Source organism: Macaca thibetana, chromosome 7 (genome assembly GCF_024542745.1).
Source record: "Macaca thibetana thibetana isolate TM-01 chromosome 7, ASM2454274v1, whole genome shotgun sequence".
NCBI lineage: Eukaryota > Metazoa > Chordata > Mammalia > Primates > Cercopithecidae > Macaca > Macaca thibetana.
In genome coordinates this window covers 43,731,160-43,747,198 of record NC_065584.1, presented here as the reverse complement: position 1 = coordinate 43,747,198, position 16,039 = coordinate 43,731,160, and the positions used below count along the sequence as shown (strand labels likewise).

General features: G+C 36.9%; 1 protein-coding gene across 1 annotated transcript in view; it reads left to right on the top strand.

Moving 5' to 3' along the window:
- Positions 1–16,039, top strand: part of SYNE2 (spectrin repeat containing nuclear envelope protein 2) — a 377,154-nt gene that overhangs the window by 162,672 nt on the left and 198,443 nt on the right. Inside the window, 11 exon segments of the mRNA XM_050797880.1 lie at positions 4,501–4,659; positions 5,818–5,979; positions 8,217–8,318; positions 9,526–9,726; positions 10,068–10,239; positions 10,906–11,018; positions 12,414–12,616; positions 13,076–13,195; positions 13,294–13,585; positions 14,734–14,885; positions 15,631–15,940. Of these exon segments, the coding sequence (XP_050653837.1) occupies positions 4,501–4,659; positions 5,818–5,979; positions 8,217–8,318; positions 9,526–9,726; positions 10,068–10,239; positions 10,906–11,018; positions 12,414–12,616; positions 13,076–13,195; positions 13,294–13,585; positions 14,734–14,885; positions 15,631–15,940 (1,986 nt within the window).

Here is a 16,039-nt window from a genome sequence, read left to right as displayed (position 1 = left end):
ATCTTCACAAACAGTCCATTTCTGTAGCATGGATCTTTATCCTGCTTTGCAGCAGTGCCTGGAATATGATACCACTGAGAACTTTTGTCCTTCAAAACTGTGGTAACCTGGATGTTTATCTAGGATATGGTGACAAAGTTCTACCCTCTTTAATGAAAGACAGAAGTGCAAAATGTTAGACTAGAAGGCTGGAATGTCAGGAGACTATTAAAGTTTGGAAATGTCAAAGTGGGCCTAGTTCCCTTTATTTTACTCCTTCCATTGCTGTAAAACAAAACCCATAGTTCTGCCAATGCTAAAATTACACTCTCTTGCCCTTTCTTTTCTCATCACCCTGTGGAAGCTTGTGCTAGTTTAACAAGAAAGTTCTTTGCAGGCAAAAAAAATTTAGTTTGTTCGGTTAAATGAAATATATCAAATGAAATTTTTTTTATTTAATTGAACAAACATTTTTGCTTAAAAATTTTTTTTCCTCAATAATTTTTTTTTTTTGGTATATTTAGGGAGTACAAGTGCAAGTTTCTTTTTTTAAAATTTTTTAAATTTTATTTTATTATACTTTAAGTTCTAGGGTACATGTGCACAACGTGCAGGTTTGTTACATATGTATACATGTTCCATGTTGGTGTGCTGTACCCATTAACTCGTCATTTACATTAGGTATATCTCCTAATGCTATCCTCCCCACTTCCCCCCACCCCATGACAGGCCCCGGTGTGTGATGTTCCCCTTCCTGTGTCCAAGTGTTCTCATTGTTCAATTCCCACCTGTGAGTGAGAACATGTGGTGTTTGGTTTTCTGTCCTTGTGATAGTTTGCTGAGAATGATGGTTTCCAGCTTCATCCATGTCCCTACAAAGGACATGAACTCATCCTTTTTTATGGCTGCATAGTATTCCATGGTGTATATGTGCCACATTTTCTTAATCCAGTCTCAAGTGCAAATTTCTTACATGAGTATATTGTGTAATGGAGGAGTCTGGCATTTTAGTGTACCTATCACCCAAATAGTGGACATTTACCAATAGGTAAATTTTCAGCCTTCACCCCTTTCCCACTGTCTCACCTTTTATAGTCCCTAAGGCCTATTATTCTACTCCATATGTCTGTGTTCCCCCTTTGCTTAGCTTCCACTTATAAGTGAGAACATATCGGTATTTGACTTTCTGAGTTATTTCTCTTAGGATAATGGCCTCTACTTCCATCTTTGTGGACAAACATTTATTGTGTTCCAGTGCAGAGTTCTGAACCAGGAGAGCGAAGGCCTGGGTTTTGATCTCAGCTCTGCCAGTGTATCAATCAGCATCTAGTTGGAAGACAAACCTCCCCAGTTATTGATTTTTCATTTTAAAGATTTTATTTAATATTAATTTTTAAATTAGCCTTTATTTTGAGATAATGGTAGACTCACATACAAAAGTAATACAAAGAGATCCCAAGTATCCTATACTGAGTTTCCCCAATGGTAAAATCTTGTAAAACTAGAATATCACAATCAGGATATTGACATCAATACAGTCAAGATAAAGAACATTTTTGTCACTACAAGGATTCTTCTTATTGTCATTTTCTAGCCCCATCTACTTCCCTCTTCCTCCCACCCCTTCTAATCCCGGACAACCACAAATATAGTCTCTATTTCTATAATTTTACTATGTTTAAAATGCTATATAAATGAAATTATATAGTATGTAACTTTGGGATTGGCTATTTTCACATAGATTATTCTGTGGAGATTCATTCAGGTTCTTCCATATATTGATAGTTTGTTCCTTTTTCTTGCTGAGCAGTATTCCATGGTATGAATGTGTCACAGTTTAACTCTTCACCCACTGAAGGACATCTGGCTTCTTTCCAATTTTGGACTATTATGAATAAAGCTGCTGTAAACATTTGTGAAGGAGTCTTTGGTGAATATAAGTTTTTGTTTCTCAGGGATGTGTCCAGGAGTGTGCTTGCTGGGTCATATGTTAATTGCATGGGGTTTTCTGTTTTTGTTTGTTCGTTTGTTTTTTGATGGAGTCTTGCTCTGTTGCCCAGGTTGGAGTGCCATGGCACAATCTTGGCTCACTGCAGCCTCCGCCTCCTGGATTCAAGCAATTCTCCTGTCTCAGCCTCCTGAGTAGCTGGGACTACAGGTGCATGCCACTACACCTGGCTAATTTTTTTGTATTTTTAGTAGAGATGGGGTTTCACCATATTGGTCAGTCTGATCTCGAACTCTTGACCTCAGGTGATCCACCTGCCTCGGCCTCCCAAAGTGCTGGGATTACAGGCATGAGCCACTGCTGTAATGGCACTGTCTGGCCTGCAGGGTTTTTTTTTTTGTTTGTTTGTTTGTTTGTTTGTTTTTGAGATGGAGTCTCACTCTTGCCCAGGCTGGAGTGCAGTGGTGCAGTCTCGGCTCACTGCATGCTCCGCCTCCTGGGTTCATGTCATTCTCCTGCCTCAGCCTCCCAAGTAGCTGGTACTACAGACACCTGCCACCACCCCGGCTAATTTTTTTGTATTTTTTTAGTGGAGACGGGGTTTCACCGTGTTAGCCAGGATGGTCTCGATCTCCTGACCTCATGATCCGCCCGCCTCGGCCTCCCAAAGTGCTGGGATTACAGGTGTGAGCCACAACGCCCAGCTTGCATGTTTATTTTTTAAGGAAACTATCAGAATGTTTTTCAGAGTGGTTATATCATTTTGTGTGCTTTTTCTGCATTAACTGACATGATTATCTAATTTATTTCCATCAGCTTGTTAAAATGGTGGGTTACATTGATTGATTTTTGGATGTTAAACTAGGCTTGCATTCCTGGAATAAACCTTATTTGGTCATGGTATATGATTCCTTTTTTTTTTTTTTGAGACGGAGTCTCACTCTGCCGCCCAGGCTGGAGTGCAGTGGCCCGATCTCGGCTCCCTGCAAGCTCCGCCTCCCGGGTTTACGCCATTCTCCTGCCTCAGCCTCCCGAGTAGCTGGGACTACAGGCGCCCGCTACCATGCCCGGCTAATTTTTTGTATTTTTTAGTAGAGACGGGGTTTCACCGTGTTCGCCAGGATGGTCTCTATCTCCTGATCTCGTGATCCGCCCGTCTCGGCCTCCCAAAGTGCTGGGATTACAGGCTTGAGCCACCGCGCCCGGCCTATAATTCCTTTTTTTATATGTGTTCCTGAATTATATTTGCTAATATTTTATTAAGGATTTCTGTGTAAATATCCTTGAGAGATATTGTAGTTTCTTTTTGGTACTGTAAAACTGGCTTTCATAAAATTAATTGGGAGGGTTTCCTTCTCTTCAGTTTTCCAGGAGAGATTGTATATGATTGCTGTTAAATCTCTTTTAGATGTTTGATCAAATTCTCTAGTGAAACCATCTGGACCAGTAGATTTCTTTTTGGGGAGCTTCTACATTATTCATTCAATTTCTTTAATATTAATAGGGCAATTCACATTATGTATTTAATATTGGATGAGTTGCAGTAGTGTTTTTCAAAGTATCTGTCCATTTCCTCGAAGTTTTCAAATTTGTGTGTGTAAAGTTATTTGTAGCATTCTCTTATTATCTGCTTGATGTCTGTAGTGTCTGTAGTGGTATCCCTGTTTCATTCCTAGTACTGGTATTACTTTCTTCTCTCTTTGCTTTTGTCAGTCTTTCTAGAAGTTTTATCAATTTTACTGATCTTTTGAAAGAACTAGCTCTTTATTTTATTGATTTTTTTCCTAATGTTCTTGAATTTTCAACTTAATTGATTTCTGTTTTAATTTTTATTATTTCCTTCCTTTTGCTTGCTTTGGGTTTATTTTGTTCTTTTTTTAGATTCTTGAAGTGGTCATTTAGATGATTGATTTCAGATTTTTCCTCATTTTTAATGTATGCATTTAGTGCTATAAATTTCCCTCTCAGCAATACTTTAACTGTGCTACACAAGTTTTCGTGTTTTATTTTCATTCCATTTGATGTATTTAAAAATTTCTCTTGAGACTTCCTCTTTGACTCGTATTTAGAAGTATGTTGCTTAGTTTCCCAGTGATTAGTTCCCAGTGATCTAATCCCAGTGATTAGAATCCAAGATGTCTTAGAGTTCTGTGTATTTTATTCAGATAAGTGCTTAGGTTCTTTGATATCAAAAAGATGATTCTCATTAGGCAGATGTAGGGACTGTCTTTTTTTTTTTTTTAATGCCATTGAATGCAGATGCTTTTTTTGGCAGGTAGATTCTTATTTCACATGGATAAGAAATATGGTTTTAGACCACTATAAAAATTTCATCATGCCAAGTGGGAGGAAATTTGAGTATAGGATTAACATTGAACCAATGGTTAGGATGCTAAAAACTTTTCATTGAGAAAGTGGGACAATAAAAGCCTACTTTAAAAAAGAACAATGTAAGAAGGTATTACGCTTTGTTGGATATTGTTTTTAAGCTTAATATCCAACAATAGAATTGTGATTCTTAGCTGTTTGTCTATATCAATATATCAAAAATAACTTTCATATCTTTTTTACAGATTGAAATTGTCAAAGAAGAATTTAATGAGCATTTAGAAGTTGTAGACAAGATAAACCAGATCTGCAAAAATCTACAATTTTATCTAAATAAAATGAAAACTTTTGAAGAACCCCCTTTTGAAAAAGAGGCTAATATTATTGTGGATAGATGGCTTGATGTAAGTGATAATTTCATTGACTGCAAATTTAATTTTGTTTCCAATTTTTTTTGTGTCTTTAGTATTTTTATTTAATTCAAGATTCGAAAATATTCATTGTAAAAATGTTCAAATTATATAAAACTTAGGAATTAATTTTAACCCCAGAGTTGGGACTACTAACAGATGGGTTCATCATCTTGTACATATAGAAATACATACTTGGCTTTTTAAAGATAAGTTCATTAATGTATTGCCTGTTCATGCAGTATGCTGATGTTTAACTACATATTTAATGTAATTTTGGTTGAGTAGTAATGATATTACTAGTTTTTATTAATTACAAACTAAGAACTCATCTGCATTATGTTTTCATCTGGGGTTTTTTTTTTTTTTTTTTTTTTCCCGAGACGGAGTCTCGCTCTGTCACCCAGGCTGGAGTGCAGTGGCGCGATCTCAGCTCACTGCAAGCTCCACCTCCCGAGTTTACGCCATTCTCCTGCCTCAGCCTCCCGAGTAGCTGGGACTACAGGTGCCTGCCACCTCGCCCGGCTATCATCTGGGTTTTTAAAAGCACCATTTAACCAAAAAAAAAAAAAAAATGTAATTTAGAAATGAAGAAGACTAGACCAGGTGTGGTGGCTCACACCTGTAATCCTAGCACTTTGGGAGGGAGGCTGAGATGGGTGGATCACCTGAGGTCAGGGGTTCGAGACCAGCCTGGCCAACATGGTGAAACCCATCTCTACTAAAAATACAAGTATTAGTTGGGCATGGTGGTGCATGTCTTTAATCTCAGCTACTCGGGAGGCTGAGGCAGGAGAATCATTTGAACCCAGGAGGCGGAAGTTGCAGTAAGCCAAGATGGCGCCACTGCAGTCCAGCCTGGGTGACAGAGTGAGACTCCATCTCAAAAAAAAAAAAAGAAAAAGAAATTAGGAAGATTGTTGATTTAAATTGCATATAAGCTGCAGCAAATCAGGTACGTTTTATTTTTTTATTTTTAATTTTTAAGAGAAAGAACTACATGATATGTTAAAGCAAATTTTTTTGACGAATAAAGCAAATTATCCAGTAATAGTAAACTAAAATTTTATTTTAAAACAGTGTTTGGCTGAAACGGTGGTTTTCAAACTTTTCACAGCTACATGTGTTGTTTCTCTTTTTAAATTATGGTAGATAAATGAAAAGACAGAAGACTACTATGAAAATCTTGGTCGAGCTCTAGCTTTGTGGGACAAACTTTTTAACTTAAAAAATGTCATTGATGAGGGGACGGAAAAGGCCCTTCAAAAAATGGAATTACATCAATTGACTGAAGAGGACAGAGAAAGGCTGAAGGTAATTTAACAGATAAAATACATGCTTGGTACACAATTGACATTTTTTTATTTTTATTTTTTATGAATATAGTCAACAAACATATTACGATGCTCATATGTGACTTTGTTATCAAGAAAATCACAGATATTTTTGGATCATTATTCAATTGTTGAATCTATTACCCTTACCACTACTTTGAAAGTATAGGATTTAGTAGGTCTATTGCTAGATCTTGTTATATAATAGGGAAACATGTGCTAGTATTATGTATCACAAATTGTTTTTAATATTTTGACAATTATCATGTAATTCTTTTCCTTTGTAATTCTACATTATTTAGTTTATGCTTTATTTTTAAAATGCTATTACACAAGGGATCTATAGGCTTCACCAGATTGCCAAAGGGATTGGTAGTATGAAAAAGATGAAGAATTCCTAGCAACAGCGCCAACTAAATGCATAATTGCTCCTGGGTAGTGAAACAGACCCCAGGGGTTGGCAGACTTTTTCTTTTCTTTTTTTTTCTGAGGCAAAGTCTCATTCTGTCGCCCAGGCTGGAGTGCAGTGGCACAATCTCGGCTCACTGCAACATCCGCCTCCTGGGTTCACGTGATTCTCCTGCCTCAGCCTCCTGAGTAGCTGGGATTACAGGCGCACACCATCACGCCTGGCTAATTTTTTGTGTATTTTTAGTAGAGACGGGGTTTCACTATGTTGGTCAGACTGGTCTTGAACTCCTGACCTTGTGGTCTGCCCACCGCAGCCTCCCAAAGTGCTGGGATTACAGGTGTGAGTCACTAGGCCAGCCAGTAGACTTTTTCTTAAAGGGCCATATAGTAAATATTTTAGGCTTGTGGATCATTTGCCTCTGCCACAACTGTTCACCCCTGCTGTTGGAGAATGAAAACAGTGAGAGACAATATAAATGCTTGAAAGTAGCTAGTTTCCAGTAAAAACTTTATTTATAAAAACAGGCTATCAACCCTCTGGCTATAGTTTGTTAACCTCTGATCTAGACCATGATTATAGACAACCTTCTTCGTATTTGAATTAAACAATGCCTTATAAAGATTAGAAAAAATACATGGCTATGTATCACCATCTTTATACAGCTGCAAGAAAAACTACTTTTTAAAACAACAATCTCAGGTTGTGGCATCTGGAAAGAATCAAAGTTATTTCTCTTTCACCTCTAGGAAGAATTCTTCCTAATTTCTTGTTTGTTTACATATTACTTGTTTGAATCATATAAATTTGTTGTCAGCTGGGTGTGGTGGCTCACACCTGTAATCCCAGCACTTTGGGAGGCTGAAGCAGGCAGATCACTTGAGGTTGGGAGTTTGAGACCAGCCTGGCCAACATGGTGAAACCCTGTCTGTACTAAAAATACGAAAATATTAGCTGGGTGTGGTGGTGGGTGCCTGTAATCCCAGCTACGTAGGAGGCTGAGGCAGGAGAATAGCTTGAACTGGGGAGGCAGAGGTTACAGTGAGCAGAGATGGTACCACTGTACTCCATCCTGGACGACAGAGGGAGACTCCGTCTCCCAAAAAAAAAAAAAATTTGCTCTCTTGCTAGGTCAGAAAGCAGCCGACTGTTGCCAGTTATATATGGTTCAACGTAACATAAGAATGTATGCTAATGCCTCAAATCTTATTTTGTCTCTAATTCTCACTTTTATTCACTCTTTAATTTATGTATTTATTTTTAGACATTTGGAAAAAGTGTTTTAACTGTTTGGAGATTTCGAGTTTCTTGGATATATTATAATAGGTATTAAGTAAAACTATGATTTTCTAAGTATAAATGAATCATTTCTATTAAATTTGTCTTGGATTACAGGTTGTTTAAAAATCTGATGTTAAGAATTGTAAACTGACAGCTGTGGGCCAAAATCTGCTAAAATTGTGTGTGCGTGTATGTGTGTGTGTGTGTGCATGCGTGCGGATGCGCACACATGGGGTATGCAATTTATAAATACGTTCATGAAATTGAATGCCTTAAGGCAGACTGTGCATTCTCTCATGGCACAGGCCTAGCCTTTCTCTTGTCTTATACCTAGAAAGACACTTGGTTGTAGCATTTGCCTGACCCCTGAAGGCACTTGGATTTGTAACTTCTAGGACACTGAGACACATGATTATGGGAAATTCAAGGGGTCTCTCAGTTTCTGTATATAAACACTAGTAAATATGGGTATCAGAAAATAAGGTATGAAATAAAAAGACACTCTCCTTTAAAATTACATGTTTTAGGAAGAATTACAAGTCCATGAACAAAAAACTTCAGAATTTTCTAGAAGAGTGGCTGAAATACAGTTTTTGCTCCAAAGCAGTGAAATACCTCTTGAATTGCAGGTAAGAATTTTTATTTAAAAGTTTCAGTTATTGAGGCTTCAGTAAGCCATAATCATATCACTGCACTCCAGCCTGGGCGACAGAGCAAGACCCTGTCTCTAAAAGAGGGAAAGAAAGGCCCAATTAAAGATTCTCTATAACAGGGGTGTCCGGTCTTTTGGCTTCTCTGGGCCATATTGGAAGAAGAATTGTCTTGGGCCACACATGAAATACACTAACAATAGCAAAAAAATTTCATAATGTTTTAAGAAAATTTAGGAATTTGTGTTGGGCCGTGGATTGGACAAACTTGCCCTATAGCCTCTGAAATAACGCTTGTAAACCATGCATTCTAAACCTAAAATAAAATTAGGATCATTTATTCAATTCTTATGTTAAGTCCCACCAAATTTCTAATAGTGGATATAGTTAAATATATTTATTCCATATTTAGCATGAATGATATTATATTTTTGTATTCCTTTATTTTCCCCTCACCTATTTCACAGGCCTCAGGTATGGAGGGCAAATGTTGCCTGTGCGTCTATGTAAAGTAATGATGATTTTCTATGTGTTTCTTGGGTATAGGAAGGAGAATTTCACTCAAGTCATCCTAGGTTTATTATTTGCTAGATGGAGAAAGAGAGAGATTGCCCCAAGTATGATTTTCTGTTGTGTGAAGAGATTTGTTTTTGTTTTTCTTAGAGCTAGGTGCATAGTGGTTGAATATGAGCGCTGGAGTTAAGACCTTCTGGGTGAGGTTCTGGCTGTACTACCTACTAGCTTTATGATCTTGGACAAGTTACTTAACGTTCTTAAGCCTGTATTTTGTACACAAAGTGCTTACCACAATGCTGTGTAGATCATAAATACTCAATAAAAAGCTGGCTATTTAATTTTTTATTTATGTTTTTATTTATGTTTTCTGTCATGAGCACCATGAGATAGCACCTTAGTTAGTATGCTAGATTAAACTTGTGTTGAGGGGAAGGATCAAGTTTGTCTCTTAGAAAAAAGTCAGAATATCCATCTCAGTTTTTTATGTTATGCTTTATCCTTTGAAGGCAAAATTCAAATTGTATCAGTGACATAGAAAAATGTAGAACAGTGAGAAGAATGCATTTCACATTGAAATGAAGTAATCTCAACCAATTCTCTAGCAATACAGTTGTCTTAAATGTAGTTAAATAATGACCATTATACTACTTCATATGTTTCATGATTTCAGGTCATGGAGTCCTCTATTTTGAACAAGATGGAACATGTACAGAAGTGTTTAACAGGAGAATCCAACTGCCATGCACTCAGTGGCAGCACTGCTGAGCTAAGGGAGGATCTCGACCAAGCCAAGACCCAGATCGGGATGACTGAATCCCTCTTAAAAGCCCTGTCTCCTTCTGACAGCTTGGAGATCTTCACTAAACTAGAGGTGCTACCCAGCTGCTTGTCTTCTGTGGTTCAGATATATTTTCACACTATTTACAGTTGTCTTGAGCTCTTAAGAGTTAATAAAAATAGAAAAAAAAAATTGAAGAAGAAAACTCAGAAAAACCACTTTTGTATATTTAACATTTTCATCTTTGAATTGCCTTGTGGATGATAATTAATTGATATTAACTTGCATCGTATCATACATTTACTAGCAAAGAGAAAGTGAATCCACTCAACTGAGAGTCATTGAGATTTTTACAAACCATTGAGATCTAATATGCTTTGTGTAATTTGAGCCTGTTTTAAGATTTAATGGTTGTTGTTTATTTATACCTTTAGGAGATACAACAGCAAATTCTACAGCAAAAACACAGTATGATATTACTTGAGAATCAAATAGGTTGTCTGACTCCTGAACTCTCTGAATTGAAAAAGCAATACGAAAGTGTCAGTGATTTATTTAATACCAAAAAAAGTGTTTTACAAGATCACTTTTCTAAGTTATTGAATGGTGAGTGCAACATTTCTCTTATTTTGTTTCTGGGACTCTTGAAGTATGAATGTAGTACTATGAACACAAAGGCTAATCTAAGCCTGACTTGGAGATGGTTTGCACAGACTACGTTTAAGGAAATAATGATCAGTTAAATCTTTTGGGAGCAAAGACTGATTTATGCTTGACATAAATAACATCTAGTTCTTGCAAGCTCCAAATCTTTCTTTCTTTCTTGAAGGTAAGTCACCAAGGTCCTAGTGTTTGACCTGCTCACTGTGGTTGGTGAGTCTGGGGAAATACTGGTGCACAAGCTGTCCGGGCAGTGTCTTTGAGTATCCTGTATGCTTGGACGTTTGGTATAGAAAATACACTACAATTATTTGATTAATTGTAGTAAAAATACTGGAGGTGTAGAACTGTATCTAAATAAACAGGGAGGCTGGGCGCGGTAGCTCACGCCTGTAATTCTAGCACTTTGGGAGGCTGAGGCGGGTGCATCGCTTGAGCTCAAGAGTTTGAGACCAGCCTGGGTCTGAAACCTTGGTGAAAGGTTTCAGAGTTTATTACCACTTTCACGATAATGTGTATCTATGGCATGGGAAACAAGTTTCAAAATCTCTCACTTTAACAAGATATATGAAGTCTTCCTTGAATGAATAGAGCTTTTTTCCCCCCCTGCAGATCAATGCAAGAACTTTAATGATTGGTTCAACAACATTAAAATGAACCTTAAGGAGTGTTTTGAATCATCAGAAACAAAAAAGAGTGTGGAACAAAAGCTACAAAAACTTTCTGTAAGAGATATATGTACATTTTTTATAAAAATTTCCAATACTAAAATACTGGAGGCATAGAACTCTAATAAATAGGGAGGCTGAGTGCAGTAGCTCACACCTGTAATCCTAGCATTTCGGGAGGCTGAGGTGGATGGATCACTTGAGCTCAAGAGTTCGAGACCAGCCTGGGTCTCGAACCTTGGCGAAAGGTTCACTAAGTTTATGGTGAAACCTTGTCTCTACAAGAAATACAAAAATTAGCTGGGGGTGGCAGCAAGTACCTGTAGTCCCAGGTAAGAGGATTGCTTGAGCCTGGGAGGAGGAGGGTGTAGTGAGCTGAGATCATGCCACTACACTCCAGCACTCTAGCCTGGGTGACAGAGTGAGACCCTGTCTCAAATAAAAAAGAAACAGAGTAATAAGTACTTTGACTCACTAATATTTTCACGTAAGAGATAATATTCCCAAATAACTTGGCCTTTTCCCAAATATTTAAGACTATTTATTGGATATGTGTACAAATGGCTTACAGAATCTCTACTTTTACATATATTCTAAGATACTGTTTAATTTAGTGTCCACTGGTGAATTCAGTTGTGTCCAAATCATGTTTGATAAAAAATAAAGACCTAATTTGGACTTTAAAATCCCCTTTCTTGAAAGAGGAATTTTGACTTGTTTATACATCTTTTCCCCGTTATATTTCTTTTAAAAATTGCCACTGAACTTCAGTACATTTCTGGTTGGAACGTGGTGGAGGATATCCTGAAATGAAAGGCAGAGTTCATGGGGGCGTATGAAAGGCCTATGGTACCCTAAAATCTTGATCACTTTAATGTTTTGAAGATAAGTTATGTTCTTAAGCTTATCAATGGCACTAAATGTTCCCTGTTTAATTCCTTGCTTTGATGTACCATTCTTTACTGATAGAATCACCTCTCTTCTCTTTTAACAATTTGAAGTCCCATCTTTTTTTTGTTTGCTTGTTTGCCTTTAATTTTCCCCATTGCATGGGCCTTAACAATTGATACCCAAACCTTGAAACATAAACATTGAGATAGAATTCTAATTTGGGCAACGTTAAATACAGAATAGTCTGTGGAGAAGTTGGACACAGCCAGGATAGGAAAATGTAACTGGTCTTGCTCCTGCTGATCTTCCCAGTGGCTCTGTGTTACTTTGCTTGATATAATTCCTTGGAAGTCAGAAGTAAATGTAAATGTACATGTGCGTTCTAGAACTATTATAAATCATCTGCCATTGGAGAGAGCCACATCTCCATCACCCTTCTTTTGTATAGGATCTTAAGAAGGTGGAATGTCTGTGTACTGGTTTGGAAAAGTGTTGTGAGGGTGGCAGAGTCCACATTCAGACTTACCTGGAGATTGTAATGGACTTTTTGTCTTTCTGAAGGATTTCTTGACTCTTGAAGGAAGAAACAGTAAAATAAAGCAGGTGGACAGTGTACTGAAGCATGTGAAGAAGCATCTGCCCAAAGCACGTGTGAAGGAGCTAACCAGTTGGCTCGTGGGTCAGGAATTCGAATTAGAAAAAATGGAGTCCATATGCCAGGCTCGAGCAAAGGAGCTTGAAGACTCCTTGCAGCAGTTACTGAGGTAGGAAATAAAGGTGATATCTAAATAACATGTTTTCTAACTGTATCTTTACTTGTACTCTGCCTCAGCACAGAGAGCACTGGGATATGCAGTACACACAAATTTCACACACAAAAGGCATACTTTTCAATCCAGGTTTGGTGCTAGAAATATAAAAATTTGGGGAAAATCTTCACATTATTTAATGTAGCAAAGATTCATGGGATAGTCTGAAAAAAGTTTTCTGTTTGTTTCCTGTTCTCTATGAGACATTCGTGTGGTTTTCTTTAATACTATAGAACCCCGCTATCATATAGGCTGTTATTTAGATTTTGTTATATTACAAATTAAATTCTCTCTAAATTGTAACAAACATATATTATAAAAACCTGGTTGAGTCACAACGTTTGTGCCATCCTTTTCTTTGGTATAAACACTTTTTGCTAATTTTGTATTTAAACGTGGGTAATGCTCTTTTAGACTCCAGGATGACCACAGAAACCTGAGTAAGTGGATGACTAATCAAGAAGAGAAATGGAAAGGAATGGAAGAATCAGGGGAGAAAACTGAGCTGTTCTGCCAAGCTTTAGCTAGAAAGAGGTATAGCTGATCTTGTATGAAATATATTACCTGGGAATATGGTTTCTTCCATGGTGTGGTTACTCCTATAAACTTTAAATGGTATTTGGAATTTACAGCGAACAGTTTGAATCTGTGGCCCAGTTGAACAACTCTTTGAAGGAATATGGGTTTACTGAAGAAGAAGATATAATAATGGAGTCAACATGTTTGATGGATAGATACCAGACATTACTGAGACAACTAAGTGAAATCGAGGAAGAGGATAAGTTACCACCCACAGAGGACCAGAGCTTTAATGATCTTGCACATGATGTAATTCATTGGATAAACGAGATTAAAGAGTCCCTTATGGTTTTGAATTCATCCGAAGGCAAAATGCCACTTGAGGAAAGAATCCAAAAAATCAAGGTATAACTATGGAAACTAAATTTCAGAAATCTGAGTGAACTCTAGTTTTGAAAAGATTTAGAGGAAATCTAAATGCTTCTTAATGGAAAATCAGATCACTGTGGAATGGTTGAAGAAATTCAGATCACTGAGCTTACAAAAAAGAAGGGTTGTGACGAATCTAAAATTGTTTCGATGCAAATGAAAGAGAGAAAGCATGTCCTGTCTTAGAGAGAGCAGTGCCTATTGTCCATCTTCACTGAGTGCAGAAGAATTGAGATAAAGACAATGGATCAGAGCTGCTAGTGGAGGGGAGTTTGCTGGGATGTCAAAAGAACATATGTCAGTGTAGCAGAAGCATCAGCAATGTCGAGGCAGGGGAATTCTTCAGAGTGGATATGGTTCATAAAAGGTTATTAGATAGTGGGCGGGGAAGCAAGGAAGTCTCAGGCTCCCTTGGGCTCCCTTTTTATCTAAGGGGAGATTCAATAAACAATTTTAAAAATTAAAATTTAATTATAGTAAATTAAAAAATTCAATCACTAGATAAAAATACAGGGGACAGAAGCACTTGTGCTTCAAAAGAACTCTAGGAGAATTGAAATCACATTCGTTGAAGCATTCTTAGAGGAAGAAATGGTCAAAAATTTTGAGCTCTTAAGGTTGGTGAGACTTAGTAAATAATCAGAGTCATCTGGGATCATATCCAGACGGTTTCCCAGAGAAAGTGAGAATGAGAATTAATTATGTCATGGTAGAGAAACAAGAGTTGGCATGAGGGACACTGCATTTTCCTATGGGAAGTCATAAGTCAATGCTTAGGTTATAAAAATGTCTTATCAGATTGTTATCATAACTCTTCATCCATAAATAATAGAGTGGATAGGAAGAGGTTTTGCCGGGGTTTTGGGGGCATAAAGGAAGTATTGAAAATCTAGAGAAGGACAGGAATGCAGTCAGCTCAAACTGACAAATATTTATGGAGAACTAACTGTATATAATGTGAAGAGAGATATCTTTGTCTTTTGGGTACATATAAAAATGAAAAGATTATGTTGAAATATACACTACAGATAGAATCTCTATATGAAGCTTACAAATAAAGAGATACCATGTAGTATCTCTAAGTAATGCAAATGACATTATGAAATCTCTTTTATTTAATTCAGGAAATCATCTTGCTGAAGCCTGAAGGGGATGCCAGAATAGAGACCATCATGAAGCAGGCTGAGAGCAGCGAGGCCCCGCTGGTTCAGAAGACCCTCACTGATATCAGCAACCAGTGGGACAACACACTCCATTTAGCTAGTACCTACCTAAGGTAAAGGGCATGCCTGCACCACTTGCATCATTTCCCATTGCCCAGTGAAGCCATAACGAGTATGTTTTGTCTGCCTCCTGGGTTTGGATATAAAGAAAGTCAGTAATGTCAGGGACATCCACAGTGTCAGAGACAGAAACCAGAACCAGACAACCTCATTATCTGCGTGGTATCACTGTAGAATAATTAATGCTCTTAAATATTTATTTTAAGAAATTCTTAAATATGTGAACATTGATAAATGTTGGCTGAATCCAACGAATGTAATTCTAGTGAAAATTCTTAATTCATATCATGTCTACAATGGTACATTTTAGTATTTAGAAATGTGAATTTTATGTTTTGTCTGAAGAGCCAATCAGATCTTAATTTTAAGCTATAGAAAGCATAAACTAGTTAGTTGGTTAATATACTGAATGTTTATTTTACTTTGTGAAGAAGTAAAATATGGGAAAATATAATTAATAGAAACTGTTGGGACTTGTTTGAAATCTAAATTATTAAATATTCTCTGGTCAAATTATGTAACAGAAAACAATTATTTTTTAGTAATACTCCAATACTTTCTGTCTTGGTTTCTGAGCTAAACAGTGTTATTTAGAATGTTCTAATATCAAGAGTGTCTGGAAACAGTGTATATTAGTGTTATTTTAATGTTTATTAAGATGTATGTTACATAATATGCAAAATGCTAGTCCATTTTGCTAAATATCATTTCATTTATAAAATATTTTGTGAAATTTAGCCATCAAGAAAAGCTTCTACTAGAAGGAGAGAAATATTTACAAAGTAAGGAAGATCTGAGATTAATGCTCATAGAACTAAAGAAGAAACAGGAAGCAGGTTTTGCTCTACAACATGGTCTGCAGGAGAAGAAAGCTCAGTTAAAGATTTATAAGAAATTCCTCAAGAAAGCACAAGATTTGACATCCTTGCTAAAGGAGTTAAAATCTCAAGGAAATTACCTCTTGGAGTGCACTAAAAATCCCAGCTTCAGTGAAGAGCCTTGGCTGGAAATAAAGCATCTACATGAAAGTCTTCTTCAACAACTGCAGGTGAGGTGGTCAAAATAATGCTTTAAATGATTGTTCTAATTACACATAAGTATGCAAGACATATGTGGAACTTTCTGTTGTTGTTCATTTTGTTTTATT